We start from the raw sequence: 15208 nt of genomic DNA, 5'->3' as shown, positions 1-15208 counted from the left end.
GTCTCGAAAAACAAAAAACAAAAAACAAAAAAACAAAAAAACAAAAAACAAAAAAAACAAAAAACAAGTAGTCAGCCTATTTCTTTAGAAAAACTGTGCTTGCAAGAGACCGTGTCCTGAGTGAGCTGTAGGCCTGGCTGTCACTTGACTCATTGCCGGGAAGCTTTGAAACAGGATTCTCAGCCTTCCTAACGCAGCGACCCCTTAAAACAGTTCCTCATGCTGTGCTGACCACCAACAACAAATTATTTTCGTTGATACTTCGTAACAGTAATTTTGCTACAGGTATGAATCAAAATGTAAACGTCTGTGCTTTCCTATGGTCTTGGGTGACCCCTATGAAAGGGTTGTTTGACCTCCAAAGGAATCTTGACTCCCAAGAACCACTGCTTTGAAAGAACTTGTGTGTGTAGCGTTTGCGCTGCTGCCACTAGGTGGCAGTAGATGCCCGTGCACTGCCTAACGCCTTGCTGTGTCTTTAAAGGCTTTGTCACAACAAACAGAGTAAAGTGTATCTCCCGGAGCCGCCTTTCCCACATGCAGAGGTAAGAAAATGAAGCCAGGGAACCAGGGAACAGAAGAAATGTGGGTGATGGTATGTCGGGGATATCAGTCTTTACCTAAAACATCCCTACGTGGAGCCAGGTAAAATGACACACACCTGTAACCCCAGCACTGCAGAAGCAGACAGGTTGTGAGTCCCAGGTCAGCCGGGCACCAACAAGACTAACTCTTAAAACACACACACACACAATAGGGGTTGAGTTTGATAGTGCAGGCCTTTAATCCCAACACTTGGGAGGTAAGAGATAGGTATCTGAGTTCCAGGCCAGCCAGGGCTACACAATGAGATACTGTTTCAAAAACAAGCAGACAGATTTTTAAAAGATGATAAGTACTCCAGCTGACAATTCATTTGCTTCCTCTCATAAACACGTCATATTACAAAGTCTGGACACACAGCCCACTTCTGTGATAGTCTGTGCGAGGGACTTTTACTCTAATACCCACTCCTAACTTTTTTAGGAACGGATCTATTATCAAAATGTTTTCTGGTCATGTCAATCACATATGTAAAAGTGTGTGTGTGCAGCAGTGATCAGCCTTAATTGTCCCACACACGCATCTCACAGGTCCTCGCTGGACATGGATCTTATTACTTCAGGCTGCCTGGCCTTCAAGCCTCGGGCATCCTCCTGACTCCTCCCCTCCAGCACTGGACACACATAGGCACACCAGCTTTCTCTGTGGATGCCCGGGTCCAAACTCAGATCCTTGGGCTTATGCAGCAAGCACTTTACCAACTGAGTATTACCTGGTCCACATGGGAAATTCCAGTAGTGGAGGTAACACTGCAGTTAACAAGACAGGAAGCCCTTTCCTCACAGGCCCAACAGGCCATTTGCTCACCGCATGGCTCTCAAGCACACTTCCCTGTATGACTCATGACTCATGGCACTGTTACTATGTTATTGCTGCATAATATCTATACCATGTCACAAATACACTGCCATGAATTTACACAGTTCTCCTGTTATTGGACAGGTTATTCCTCAATTTTTATTATGTTTTTGTTAAAGAATTCTCAACTGACATCACCACTTCAGACACAGCAGTGTCTGGCACAGCCATAAGCACATTTGATGCCTTTGTGCCTGTGCGCCATATTGCATGAGAATATTGCTGACCATGTGCAAGAACTTGATCTCCCTACTCCGCACTCCAAGGCCCATGAAGACCCAAGTGGACTTTGTCCACAGCTGCTGCCTCCACACTGTTGTAATAGGAGCAGCGGGGCTGTGTCCCCGGCACCCGGCCGCCCACATGGCTAGCTTATGCTCCAAAATAATTACACGGAAACTGTATTCTTTTAAATACTGCCTGGCCCATTAGTTCCAGCCTCTTATTGGCTAGCTCTTACATATCAATCTAACCCATTTCTAATATCCCTGTAACACCATGAGGTGTCTTACCAGGGAAGATCTTAACCTGCGTCTGTGTCTGGTAGGAGGATGGCGACTCCTTGACTCAGCTTCTTTCTCCCAGCATTCTGTTCTGTTTACTCCGCCTGCTTAATTTTGTGTCCTATTAAAGGGCCAAGGCAGTCTCTTTATTTAACCAGTGAAATTAACACAAAACAGAAGACCCTCCCCCCATCACCACACAGTGTCTTTTCCAGCACTTAGTTCCGGAAGTGCACAGCCTCTTCCTGTTTCCATCTTTGCCTAGTGATACATTCATCACCGTCTTCTCATAACTTCTTCAGCACTAAATTAATATTCTGTTGTCATAATGTACCCATTCATCCGTTTGCCAACTGTGGGATGTTTTGGTTGCTTCCAAGTTTAGCAATTATGAATAAAACTGCTTCAGGTGTCTATGGGCAGGAGTTTGTAGATCTTGAGCTTTCGGTTCCTTGAGTTAGGTTACTGGGTCTTGTGGTGAGTGTATGCATAGGCCTGTTTGACAGGCAACAACAGAGTCTTCCACGGGGGCTATGTCATTTCTCATCCAACCAGCAAGGAGGGAGGACACCTCTGTACCACACTCTTACCAGACAGATACAGTGGGTCTAGCCTCTGTACCACACTCTCACCAGACAGATACAGTGGGTTTAGCCCCTGGCCATTGCACTGGATAAGGAGCAGTGTCTGCTGCTTTGATTGGCATTTCCCTGACGATGCCTGATGTTAGCACCTTCAGATGCTCCCTTGTATCCTCTTTGGGGAGTTACCTCTGCAGACCATTGGCTTAAACCAGGTTATTCAGTTTTGACAGACAGGTTGTGTGGCTTTTCATGTATATATCTTCCCTAGTGTGTTGCTTGTCATCTTCAATTGTATTTTTCAGTCATCTCTACAGCACACCTGGGTTCTTGGGCTGACTCCTCTTGGGTTTTACGTGTTCTAGCTCATTCAGACTAATAAACTGAAGCACTACCCCAGCATCCACGGAGACTTCAGCAATGACTTCAGACAGCCGTGTGTGGTGTTCACTGGGCATCCTTCCCTCCGCTTTGGGGACGTTGTCCACTTCATGGAGCTCTGGGGGAAGTCTAGCCTCAACACTGTCATCTTTACAGGTAAACAGGTTCCTGTTCTGTCCCCTGGGCTGACGGTATATGGGCCTACAGGACAGAGAGAAAAGCGTAAATATGACACAGCAGCCTTGCACATCTGTAACCTCAGCACTGGAGAAGCTGAGGCAGGAGGATCAAATTCCAGGGCAGCCTGTCTCCAAAAATAAACAGGAATAAACTAGATATGAAGGAATAAGAGAAAAGCCATGTAGGGCAACTGTGTATCAAGCACAGCTTTTGCTTCTGCTCTTTCTGCTTCTTTTGTTTTTTTCAATCCTGAAATCTGCTGAGCTGCTTTTTGATAGGATTTGTGAGGTGTTGAGAGCCTTAATGATCCCAGTGGTTGGTCTGGTTTCACCAGTTGGGGATTGTTTACTTAACTGGATCTTGGGTCTTTGACTCAGTCTGCTCTGGTTTACAACTACTCTTGCAGAAACGGAGCCCTCAGGAAGGAGCAGAATCTTTAGCGGGATGAGGCCGTGCAGAGGTGACATAGGAAATCTCCCTATTTTATCAGCATAAGCCTTCTCATTGCCTTGAAGTCAGACTCTTGAAAGCTTGTTGTACCCTCAGCCACGCCCGTCTGTATTAGTCAGGGTTCTCTGGAGCAACAGAACTTACAGAATGAATGAATACATATATGAATGAATATGTATTCATTCAATCATATATGGTGGGATTTATTGAAATGACCTACAGGCTGCAATCCAGCTAGTCCAACAGTGGCTGGCTGTAAACAGAAAGTTTGAGAATCCTGCAGTTGCTCAGTCCGCAAGGCTAGGTGTCTTCAGCTGGTCTTCAGTATGAGCTGGAATCCCAAAGAACTAGGCTCCAAGACCAGTAAAGGAATGGATGTACTAGTAAACTGAGGGCAGGCAGGCAAAGAGCAGAAACTTCCTTCTTCTGTGTCCTTATCTAGACTCCTAGCAGGAGGTATGGCCCAGATTGAAGGTGTCTCTTCCCACCTGAAAGGTCCAGACTAGAAGTAGATTCACCCACTTCAAACCAGACAAAAATAATCTCTCAGAGGTGTGCCCTCCATTTCTGGATTTTAGTTCATTTCAGATAGAGTTAAGTTGACAGCCAAAAATAGTCATCACTCCATCCCTAGCCTTGCTTTCCTCGCTGTCCATAGGATCACTGGTAAGCTCTGTCTGGGTGGCCCAGGGAGAGTGTATTGGCCCCTGAGAACAGCGCTGGCACACAGTGGCTGCCAATGCCACGTCCTTCAGCGTCTTCCTTCTTATAACTCCCTAATTCCTTGAAGAACTGGTTTGTGGTTAGCAGGATGGCTGACAGGGGAAAGGAGCTGCTGAGCAGGACAGTCTGAGGTAGCTCTCTGGGACCATGGTAGAAGGAGCTATGCCCACAAGCTGTCCCCTGGCCTCCACATGCCATGGCACATGCACTCACCAGAAAACAAAAACAACCTAGTAAAAATAATTTTTAAGGCTGGAGTTTGGGGTTAGAGAGTGTAATTACACCAACAGCATCTGGGTCAGGGCACATCAGCCCTGCCCTGTGCTCAGCCTGAGTTTGTGAGAACTTCAGGGAGCACCAAGAACTTGACTGCAGTAGAGTAGGTGATTCCTTACACCGGTTGCAGGAAGGTACACACCAGGGTGGAAGCTTGGGAAAGTTTGTTGTCAGGTCTCAGCGGGGTAACAGCCTGATTCACAGATGTTGGGTTCATGCTGCACTGGGTGCCATCACAAGAATTCTATGCAATTAGTCATCTCAGTGTCCCATGTAGAAGGCAAGAGAATAGCCAGGCTAGGGTACTGGTTGCTCCTGTTGGGCTAGGTATAGCATTGCGTTTTGTGTTTGTGCTGGACTCTGTTTGGTCCCTGGGTAGCCTTGTCTCACCCTGGGGCTCTGTGAAGTGCATATCCAACAGAAGGACGGTGGCTCCCCTGTGCCAGGTGCACACATGACCCTCAAGAGCTGCTTTGCTGTCCTCAGACCGCACCACCTTTGGAGCGAAAACAGAGGCTGTCGGGCTGCACGTTGACCCACAAAGCCTAAAACTTGCCCATCACCAGAATTTTGCTGGGGTTGTCAAGGAAACACTGTGTAGTGAGGCTGTGGCTTGTCTCTTCTGCTCGCTGATGAGCTGTGACTGATGTGACAGAAATGACCGGGTTCCCTGGGCGCAGTGAGAGGGGCCAGCTAGGAAATCAAAGGCTGTGAGATGCCCAGTTGCTGGGCAGTGTGCTGACATTTGTGATCGTTTGTTGGGTTTAAGGGACAGGAGTCAGTTTTGACCCCCACTCAAGTGGGGAGAAGTTTCATCTTCCTTTCCTGCTTATATTTTGGCTACTGCATAGTATTCCTTCCTGGGCGGTCATGTCACCAGAGGTTTTAGAAGGAAAGCCTGGGCTCTGGCAACCCTAAGAAGCTAGGCTCAATAGAGAAAATAGTGAAAAAGAAAAGAAAGATTTATCCAATGTGGCCATATTATGAAGAACAGGTAAAGGGATCCCAGTGAGCACCTCCACATCCATCTTTGGGGTAGCAACATAAGACCTAAGTTTAAACAGAGATGTCGCAGTACACTAGGCAGCAGTCTGGTCAGGATGTGGTTCCACCCGTCGCTGGTCCATCATAGTCATCTACAAAGTGGTCCTATGTGTTGTTGGACTGTGAACTCTTCCCAGAGCTGCTGGAGGCTGGGGTTCTCCAGCCTTTTCCTGTCCCCAGCCTGGGCTTCATGGGGAAGCTTTAATTCTTTGAGTTCCATTGCTTCGGTAGTTGGATTTAGCTGAGAGAAGGGGCTTGGTGTCTTAGACAGCCTGTACTTGTCACCTTGGATGCTGTGGGTGAGCAGGATGTACTGTTCTCTTGGCTCTGGTGAGCAGCTCATTTGGTATGCACAGTTCCTGCCAAGCAAGCGCTAGTGGCCCTTGTAAGAGAACTGAAGCCCGGCTCCTGGTGGGATTGTGACAGACTCAGCAGGAGCCAATTGTCAGGGCCTCAGGGTCTGCACGTCAGTCTGTGAGGCTTGTGACAGCAGGTGGGACCTCCAGGGTCTTGTCTCCCTCCTGCCTGGGTGTTAATTTTGAGCAGCTGATGGGTATCCCATGACCTCTACCGGGTCTTGCCACTGTAAACTGCTGTTTTTCTCTTAGAGGGGACTTAAAGAACGTTTATCCCGTTCTGTCCCAGCTTTTTATCTGGAGCTTTAGCACTGATCCCAGTCTGACCAAACTGCCTCTGTGATGTCTGCCTAATGGCAAGTTTTAGATACCTTTACTTTTTTTTTTTTTTTCTTGTTTTTGGGACAGGGTCTCAGTATGTAGCCAGGCTGGCCTTAAACTGTTAGCCCTCTGCCTCAGTCTCCAGAGTGCTGAACTCATGGTGTCTACTACACACCAAGTTCCTTTCTGTTTGTGAGCTGGTGTTTTGTTTAGAGAAAAGCTCTTTTACTTGTTTATCCCATATTTCTCTCACTGTCTCTATTTTTTAAGTCTTAAAGCCTACACCCATGCCCCCAGGTCCAAGTAGTCATCACAGGGGTCCACCCAGCCTCTCCCCTTCCTCCCATGGCCCATATTCTGTGTCCCTGCTCCCACTAGATTGTCTGCTTAGCCCTGACCATATCAGCTGCCAGCTGGCCTGGTGATGTCTGTCACCTGCATGTTAAAGTTTCCTATTCCACTTCCCTAGAGCCTGATTTCTCCTACCTGGAGGCCCTGGCACCTTACCAACCACTGGCCATGAAGTGCATCTACTGCCCGATTGACACTCGGCTGAATTTCATCCAGGTGTCAAAGCTGCTTAAAGAAGTGCAGGTACATTTGCTGTGTGGGCCGGGGTCTGGATGCGGCTCTCGGTGGATCAGGTCTGCACAGCCATGATGTTAAGATGCCTGACCTCAGCTATGTGGAATGCTGCCTGTTACCCTTCTAACTCGAGGAAGTGATCTTTATTCCCTGAAAAACTTTCTCCCCCAAAGAAATGGAAAGGAAGGGAAATTAGGCATAAACGGGTCCTTTTAATGAGGACCAGCTGTGTCCTGAAAAGCGCACGGATGCTCCTCTCCTCCAAGTCAGTCACTCGGCCTAACCCAAGTTGAGTTTCATGCTAGGTCCGTGTTAGTCCATTTTGCAGAAAGGGAAAGTAGGTTCTAGTAAAGCGAGGGTTTCTGTCCTGGGTGGCAGATGAGCCAAGGCATTGGGATGGCAAGTGGGAGTGGGGGAGGCAATTAGAGCTGCTGAGGAGGACAGCTTAGACCCTGTGAGAGGAAGGATTCTGATGTCTTGACCAGGAATCTCCAGAGCGTGAGTGCCTACTGAGGGACTGGTCATTCTCGGATGTGGTTGCTTCCTTTGTCTCCTAGCTTATCTCTTTCACCCTCTTCACGGACTCTGCCATCATGATGAGGTGTCCATATACAAAAGGGTGGGGCAGGGTGACAAGAGACAGGAAGCTTAAGAACCCCCAGGGAGGCGAGGGAAATTAATGTCACCTTGGATGAACACGGAGTACCCCGTGTTCTCATCACCATGCGGAGAGGATGGCTAGAGGCCTCGTGCTTTTTCATCATGGTGAGCAACTTGAGTCCAGGTCCCCAAGCCAGCTTCACCCCCATGTCACGTGCTAATATTAGAAATCAGAGGCTATCTGGTCCCCACCTTCAGTAACACTCTGGAGAACGCTCAGGCTGAGGCAGGGGACACAGCTGTCAGATGCTAGCCAGGCTAGTAACAACACAAGGTCCCGGGAGAAATGCTGGCTTGAAAGAACAAGCAGATCACTTGGGAGGCAGAGGCAGGCGGATCTCTGTGAGTTTGAGGCCAGCCTGGTCTACAAGAGCTAGTTCCAGGACAGTCTCCAAAGCCACGGAGAAACCCTGTCTCAAACCCCCTCCCCCCCCCCAAAAAAAAGAACAAGCAGACCAGATCCAGCCAGGCCTAGCCACTGGAAACCTTTGTTTTCAAAAGGATTTGTGGCTTGATCCAAACTCTGAAGTCAGAGCAGGGACAATTCACTGACCTATGGATTGCCAGCATCAGCGGTCAGCTGGCTGATGTTTGTACAGTTTCTTCTCCAGTTCTCTGTCGTACTCAGGTAGGTATGTGCCTCACCGGTTTCCACTTTCTTGGAGATAGCCTAAGGTATACCAACCAGGCCTAGAATACTGGGCCAGCACAAAGCCACAGTTCTCACAAGTCAAGGGCTTGTAATAGCTGACAGGGCAAGTATCGCAGGAGGGCTGTGCTCAAGGAGCTGAGCTGAGCTAGGGAGTAGACACAGTGATGTCACCACCAAAGTTACTCAATGAAGTGAAAACTGAAGGCAGGTGCAGAGGAAGCAGACCTTTTCCTCTTCTCCCTCAGGGCTAGCTGGGTTTGAGAGAATGTGCCCTGGTGGTCTGACTGAATGGGCTTGAGCACTCAGGGTGGTACAACAGGGGTCAGGAGGAGGCTTGGCGGGCTGCTGTGCATCCAGCTCCTGCCCTTTCTGGTGACCTCCTTATCCCATTCCTCCTCAGCCCCTGCACGTGGTCTGTCCTGAGCAGTACACCCAGCCACCCCCAGCCCAGTCCCACAGGATGGACCTCATGATCGACTGCCAGCCACCAGCCATGTCCTATCGGCGGGCTGAGGTCCTCGCCCTGCCCTTCAAACGACGCTATGAGAAAATTGAAATCATGCCAGAGGTGAGCTGCTGTCCTTTCGCCCTTAAACTCGAGTTTCTGCCAGCGTGCCCTCTGGGACACAGCCAGTCTGTCAAAGTGAAGGAAGGAAGGAAAGAGCACAGACCCAGGCACGTGACTGCTCCTTCTGCTAGGCTTCAGTGGTGAGGCCTGCAGGCGGCATGCTGGGTCTCCACTACAGAGGATGCCAGTGCCCTCTGAGGGTTTCCCGTCCTTCGTGGAACTCATGTTTGAGAAAGGAGAAGTGTAAACTTACTCATTTGTATTTACTTCGGCATCATTTCAGGTTTTTTATTCCGAAACTGAATGGTTTACGTTCTACTAGGTGCTATCTTGGGTTTTATCATAAGGATATGGAAAAGGTACATTGTACTTATGAACAGTCAAGTGTGACTCAGCTAGGGACAGCAGCAAGGAAGAGGAGGTGACTGCAGAGCAGTGTGGAGCTGCTGCCCAGGGCCCCCCAGCACTCGGGTTTCTCAGTGTGTCTGTTAGACACCTTTGAGTAGCTTTGATTTGTATAAATGGCTTTTGCTGGGGAAAGTTCTAGAAAGCAGATGGCTGGCTTGGCAATGAGAAGCTTCTCTAACTTTCTCTTTCGGAGAATTGCCAATGCTCTGCTCCCCTCCCCCTGCAGCTCCACCACTGTCTCTTCAGCTTCTAAGAGGCCTTTCTCTAGGTTCTGCTTCATATGGGAGTCAAGGTTGCTGTGTCACCCAGTACAGTGTAAGAGAGATTAAGAAGTGTCATTCCTTTAACCACAGGCATGCAAGGCACATGTGGAGGATAAAAGGGTTAAAATCTTCAGCAGTTTGAGGAGTGTCTCCACAGACTACAGCCTCTTTGATCTAGTCTCCCAAGAAGACTTGCACACTGTGAGCTGTCAGTCCTTAGGCTGGTTATCATAGAAGACCCGGCTCATGGCGGGGCAGAGAATGCCGCCCTCGGAGTACTGACCTAAGGTGCGGTGGGTTGGGGCTCTAGACTGACTCCAGTGGTCACTTGTCCCCTCTGAGAAGGCCCACTTTGAGGCCTTGGAGGTAGCTTAAAGTTGCCCAGGGAGTCTCTCACCAACTTGGTCCCTGTGATGCCACCTTCAGGCCTCCATGCCAGCCTGACCTGTGCAGAGAACATTCACTTACAGAGCGGAGTGTGTTTGTGAGCCGGGCAGAGGTGAAGGATGGGACCTGGCAGTCAGGTGTTGGGTAACTGCACCCCAGTGAGGCACACCTCACTCTCCACTCTGCTTCCTCACTTCATAGGAAAGCCCTCCCTTCTTGTTCGCCGTCGATGTTTAAATGCTATAAGCTACTTCCTCTGCGCAACTGATAGTGAACGCCAATGCTTATGCAATGGCATCTTGCACATTTATTTTTAAGTGAAGGCACCCTGGCTTCCTGGAGATCCGTACAGCTAAGGACAGCACCTAGCCAGGCTGAGCACGAGGACCCCAGAGGTCCGTGCTCACTGCAGAGTGTGCACTGTGGCTGCACAGGAAAAGGCACCCATTCAGTGATCTCATTGGAAAACACAGTCCCACAATAGGGGCCACTTGTCCTGCCATTGGCAGATACCAGATTGCCAGGAATCAGAAAACCACTCGGTCCGTGTGCGACAGCCCCTATCCTGTGTGACAGTGGTCACCTAGAGAAGAAATGGGGGTGAGCCCAAGGCAGAGTGTTGAGGAATCTGGAAGGTTCTTGGAGGCTCTGAGAAGACTTCAGGAACTGGCTGGAGCTGTATGAGTGATGTCGTGGGGGGGTCTGTAGTTGTGGGGTCCGGGGCACAGTGACGTGAAGCTGCCCTGATGGACCCTGCCCCTGCTGCAGTGCTCTGAGATGCGGTGGCACTCTCAGTTCCCAGTCCCTCCTCTAACCTTGTCTGTCTCCACCCTTCCTGCTGGTCCCTCTTCATCACTGTAATTGGCAAGAGATTTGTGGGAGTGCGTACCTGCTTCATGCAGTGAGTTATCTGGAGATTTTAGGTTCTGGCAGCGTAAGTAAAATCCAAGACAAATATAACGGCCAGCCTCGGAGGCCTTTCCCACCAGGACAAAAGAATGCTAAGAGCTCAGTGCTGTGCTCCACTAGGCCCTGGGTCACTGTCCACCCTGGGGTTCTTCCGCTCCCTCAGAGGGAGCCCATCTGAAACCCTGTGTTTGCTTTCAGCTGGCAGACTCCCTGGTGCCCATGGAAATCAAGCCCGGCATCTCCTTGGCAACTGTCTCAGCTGTGCTGCACACGAAGGATAACAAACATGTGCTTCAGGTACTGAGGGCGTGTGGGAACCCAGGAGAGACCCCTCCCCTCAGGACAGCTCTGGCTGTCAGCCAGACACTGAAGATCTGGTTAAGTGAGACATGTGTGTTCTTGAAACAAAGAAGGCACTTCATGTGAGTTCTTACACATCTCCCTCTGACCACATGCGTCAAAGCACACAAGCCAGCCTGAGGAGTGCCCTGTTGGCCCCTCTGGAAGTAGCATTACCCCATCTTATCGTGGGCACGTTCCTTGTTGAGCCCCAAGCCTGGGCACTGCAGGGTAAGACCCAAAAGGTGCAGACAGTACCTATCCCTTACGAGGCCTGGGATACAGGCACAGTACAGAGCCGGGGAGGCCCAAAGCCTGACACATGGGCAGGCAGCACTCACCTCTGAAGAATTCCTTCCGCATTTGCACTGTGGTGCCCCTGCGCCCCTGCAGCCAGCGCTTAGAGTACTGGGCTCTGTGCTGGTTGCTGCCATGCATTCTCCTGGTTAATCTTTGGAGCCCTGAGGTCCAGGATTTCTCTGACCTCAGTATCATGTTTTCCACATCTGTCTGGTGGCACAGCCAGCACTTACCTGCTAGACACCACAATCTGTTCTTAATCACCGTGCATGGCTGTGGTTGCCAGTGTCCATTAGGAGGGACTTCATCAGCAAGTAGTGGAATCCCTCGAAATGTAAACATGGTTCGCCCTGAAAGGCAGATATGATCCCAAGCACATGGTTTGCACTAACCCACATGGACCCAGGTGATGATGAGCCTGGCCCCTCAAACCAGCAGGGTCATGATCTCAGCTCAGTGAAGAGGCCCTCACTGAAAGCCGCACTTTGATTGCCCTAGCCCCCTCCACGGCCCGCCCAGCCCACCAGCAGTAAGAAGAGGAAGCGCGTGAGTGAGGATGTTCCTGACTGCAAAGTGCTGAAACCTCTGCTGAGCGGCTCCATCCCAGTAGAGCAGTTTGTGCAGACCCTGGAAAAGGTGAGCCTGATGGCCTGATGTGCTCCTAGGATAAGCAAGGATGCTATAGCCCAAGGAGAGGCTCAAAATAGGTTAAGCCAAAGAACGCCTTCCCTCCTGGGCTGTCCCCAGAGCGGCCTTACCTTCCGTCTGGGACGAGGGAGCAGAACCCCAGAAACAAGTGTGGTACGTTAAAACTGCCCATCCTCACGGGAGCCTTGCTCTTCACAGGAAGACCACTGTCAGCCAGGAGAGCTAGACATCAGCGTGGCTAGACAGGTAGTGATTCAGACAGAAGCGTGATGGAGACACTCAAGTCCTGTCTCAGTGGCCGTCTAGTCCCTGGGTCCCAGTGGCTGCTCCTCTCAAAGGAGAGATTTGTGTGTATAGGTGTTCTGCCTACGTATTTATCTGTGTACCATATGTTTGCCTGGTGCCCAAGGAGGCCAGAAGAGGAGGCTGATCCCCTGGAGCTAGAGTTACAGACAGTTAGGAGCTGCCATTGGATGCTAGGGATTGAACCAGGGCCCAGGTTCTCTGGAAAAACAGCAATGCTCTTAACCATGGAGCCATATCTCCAGCCCCGAAAGGGGAAATTTCTTGACTACATTGGTGCTGGGGCAGGGCAGTAGACTACCTTAAAGTTTTTATGATTTTGTCTTCAGTCACAGGATTATAATGCTTACTGTTTCCACATTATCACCCATGCTAGGAAAAGGGGGATGGGGTATGCTTCTGAGAGAACTGGGCTAGCTCCAGTGCATGATGGCAGAGAGGGACAGTGTGCAACCAAGCTGTTAATAACCACACTGTCTGAGTTGCCGACTTCTTTCAAGTCTCAGAAGCACGGCTTCCTGTCTCAGTAGGCTTGGTCTTCGAACTTTTTGATTTTCTCTAACTGCTCTCAGGATATTCATAGTCCTGCAGATGAGCAAAGGACCCCATCTCCCTCATGGCCTGACAGGGATCCTTGTTCCTACCTATGAGTTCTTAAATTATTATTCCTCAATAGCTGGCTTTCCCACAATGACCTTACCTTTTTCTCCTGCCTAACTCGTCCAGGAGCAAGCCCCTTTGAGTGCATGGGCCCTGTCTGCAGCCAAGGACAGGCAGTCCCTGCATCAGTCTTTTTGCCTGTTTATGTCTCATCCAGGAAAGTCTCTCTCTACTTTAGATGCAGTTCTGATTTCTAAGGCGATGCTACAATTAGCAATAAAGGTGACTGGAGAGATGCTTTCAGACCACCAGCTGAGTGGTACCTTGCTTTGAGGAATAGAGCTTTCCCTAGGGCTCAGAACTGTGGGGACGAACATGGACAGGTGCCAAAGTCGACAACCTGGTTTCCCCTGAATCTCAGAGTCTGGGTGTGCTCAAGTCCCTCGTACACTGGTAAAATCGGTGGGGCGATTTGGCTGTTTTCCTGACATTTTTGTCTGGTTGGAGCCTTTTTTTTTTTTTTTTTTTTTTTTTTTAAGACAAGGTTTCTCAGTGTTGCTTTGGCTGTCCTGGAACTTGCTTTGTAGACCAGGCTGGCCTCTAACTCAGAGATCTGCCTGCCTCTAAGTGCTGGGATTAAAGGCATGTGCCACCACTGCCCGGCTGTTTGAGGCCTTCTATAAACATGAAACTCTGGTTGGATTCTGACCCTGATAGTCGAAAGAGCTGTGTTAAGAGTAATGCCAGTCTCAAGTGCTTAGTTAGGCCTTGCTTTCAGAGTAGCCATCCTCCTCTTTTCTTTTGGAACAGCATGGCTTCAGTGACATTAAGGTGGAAGACACAGCCAAGGGCCATATTGTCCTGCTGCAGGAAGCTGAGACACTCATCCAGATTGAAGAAGACTCAACTCACATCATCTGTGACAACGACGAGACTCTGAGGGTGCGATTGCGGGACCTTGTCCTCAGGTTCCTACAGAAGTTCTGAGTGGGGCACCCTTCACCGTGGACAGTCTGGTGGTGTCCTCTGGCTTCCAGAGGGGAGAGGTGTCTCCGGCCAGGACTTGCACTTCCTTCTGCTGAAGCCAAGAACTTTTGGAGTCCTGTTCTTTTCGGTTCTGGAGCTCTCAAGCAGCTTGGGGGTGGCAGCATTGACAAAAGGCCTTTCCTAGGGAAGTGGGAAAATGACTGCTTGTGTTTTCAGGGCTCGAAGGGGGCAGCTCTCGGACTTAAACCTGCCTACCATGCTACACCTAACAAAGGACAGTCCCCAAATCAGAAACCTAGCCTATCCAGCTCTATTCTGTGGCCCATTTTGCTAAAATAAACATTATTTTTATAGAAGTACCCTGTTCTATTGAACTACAGTCTAAATCATGATTTAATATCTGGGGGGCTGGGAGGTTCTGAAACCACATCCAATAATGAAAATGTCACAGCACATCTGTCTCACCTCTGCCTTAATCATAACCCAGCCCTGTTTACAAAAATGCAGATATAATCCCAGTGCTGGAGAATTCAAACTCATCATCTGATCCACAGCAAGTTCAAGGCTAGCCCGGGCTCATTAGATTCTGTCTCAAGAAGCAGGAACAAGTCATGCATGGTGGTGTATGCCCTTAGTCCAGCACTCAGAGAACCACCTGTCTCCTAAGTTCAAGGCCAGTCTGGTGATTTCCAGGACAATCAGGGCTACACAGAGAAACCCTGTCTCGAAAACAAAGCAGAAGAGGAGGCAACAGCAACATGGAATTCAGATTGATTTCAATTCTGTTAAAAGGTACTTCTTAGTACCTTTAGGCAGTAGTGGCGCACGCCTTTAATCCCAGAACTCAGGAGGCAGAGACAGGTGGATCTCTGTGAGTTTGAGGCCAGCCTGGTCTAGAGAGTGAGTTCCAGGACAGCCAGAACTGTTAAACAGAGAAACCATTTCGGAAGGAAGGAAGGAAGGAAGGAAGGAAGGAAGGAAGGAAGGAAAGAAGGAAAGAAGGAAAGAAGGAAGGAAGGAAAGATGGGAAGAAGGAGGAAGGAAGGGTACTTCTTACACAAATTGTTGACAGCCTCGTAGGGAGACCCCTGAGCAGTACAGTCCGAGAACTAGCTGCCCACACTGCAGGAGGGAGCGTGGCTTTAGAAGGACCTGTCACAGAGATTGCTACTTTTGAATAACACTGGCCCTGACCACATCTAAGAAAATGTGAGTGGAAACCACACACCAGCTTTGCAAAGAAATGGCAGTGCCATGGACCTGGGGAACAGGGTGGGAGGTACAGCTGGAAGTCATCAGCCAGGTCTGGTGGCGCAGGCCAGT

The 15208-nt window shown here is 49.6% G+C and overlaps 1 protein-coding gene across 1 annotated transcript in view; it reads left to right on the top strand.

The window, feature by feature from the left end:
• Nucleotides 1-14240, top strand: part of LOC101982396 (integrator complex subunit 9) — a 54584-nt gene extending 40344 nt beyond the window's left edge. Inside the window, exons 9-14 of the mRNA XM_026783168.1 lie at nucleotides 2911-3082; nucleotides 6746-6870; nucleotides 8574-8741; nucleotides 10907-11005; nucleotides 11846-11983; nucleotides 13709-14240. Of these exons, the coding sequence (XP_026638969.1) occupies nucleotides 2911-3082; nucleotides 6746-6870; nucleotides 8574-8741; nucleotides 10907-11005; nucleotides 11846-11983; nucleotides 13709-13885 (879 nt within the window). The 3' untranslated portion in view covers nucleotides 13886-14240. The remainder of the gene's footprint in view (nucleotides 1-2910; nucleotides 3083-6745; nucleotides 6871-8573; nucleotides 8742-10906; nucleotides 11006-11845; nucleotides 11984-13708) is intronic.
• Nucleotides 14241-15208: the final 968 nt, after the last annotated feature.

This window comes from Microtus ochrogaster, chromosome 17 (assembly GCF_000317375.1).
Source record: "Microtus ochrogaster isolate Prairie Vole_2 chromosome 17, MicOch1.0, whole genome shotgun sequence".
NCBI lineage: Eukaryota > Metazoa > Chordata > Mammalia > Rodentia > Cricetidae > Microtus > Microtus ochrogaster.
Note: the sequence above shows the minus strand (reverse complement) of the source record. Positions and strands in the feature narration are given on the sequence as shown.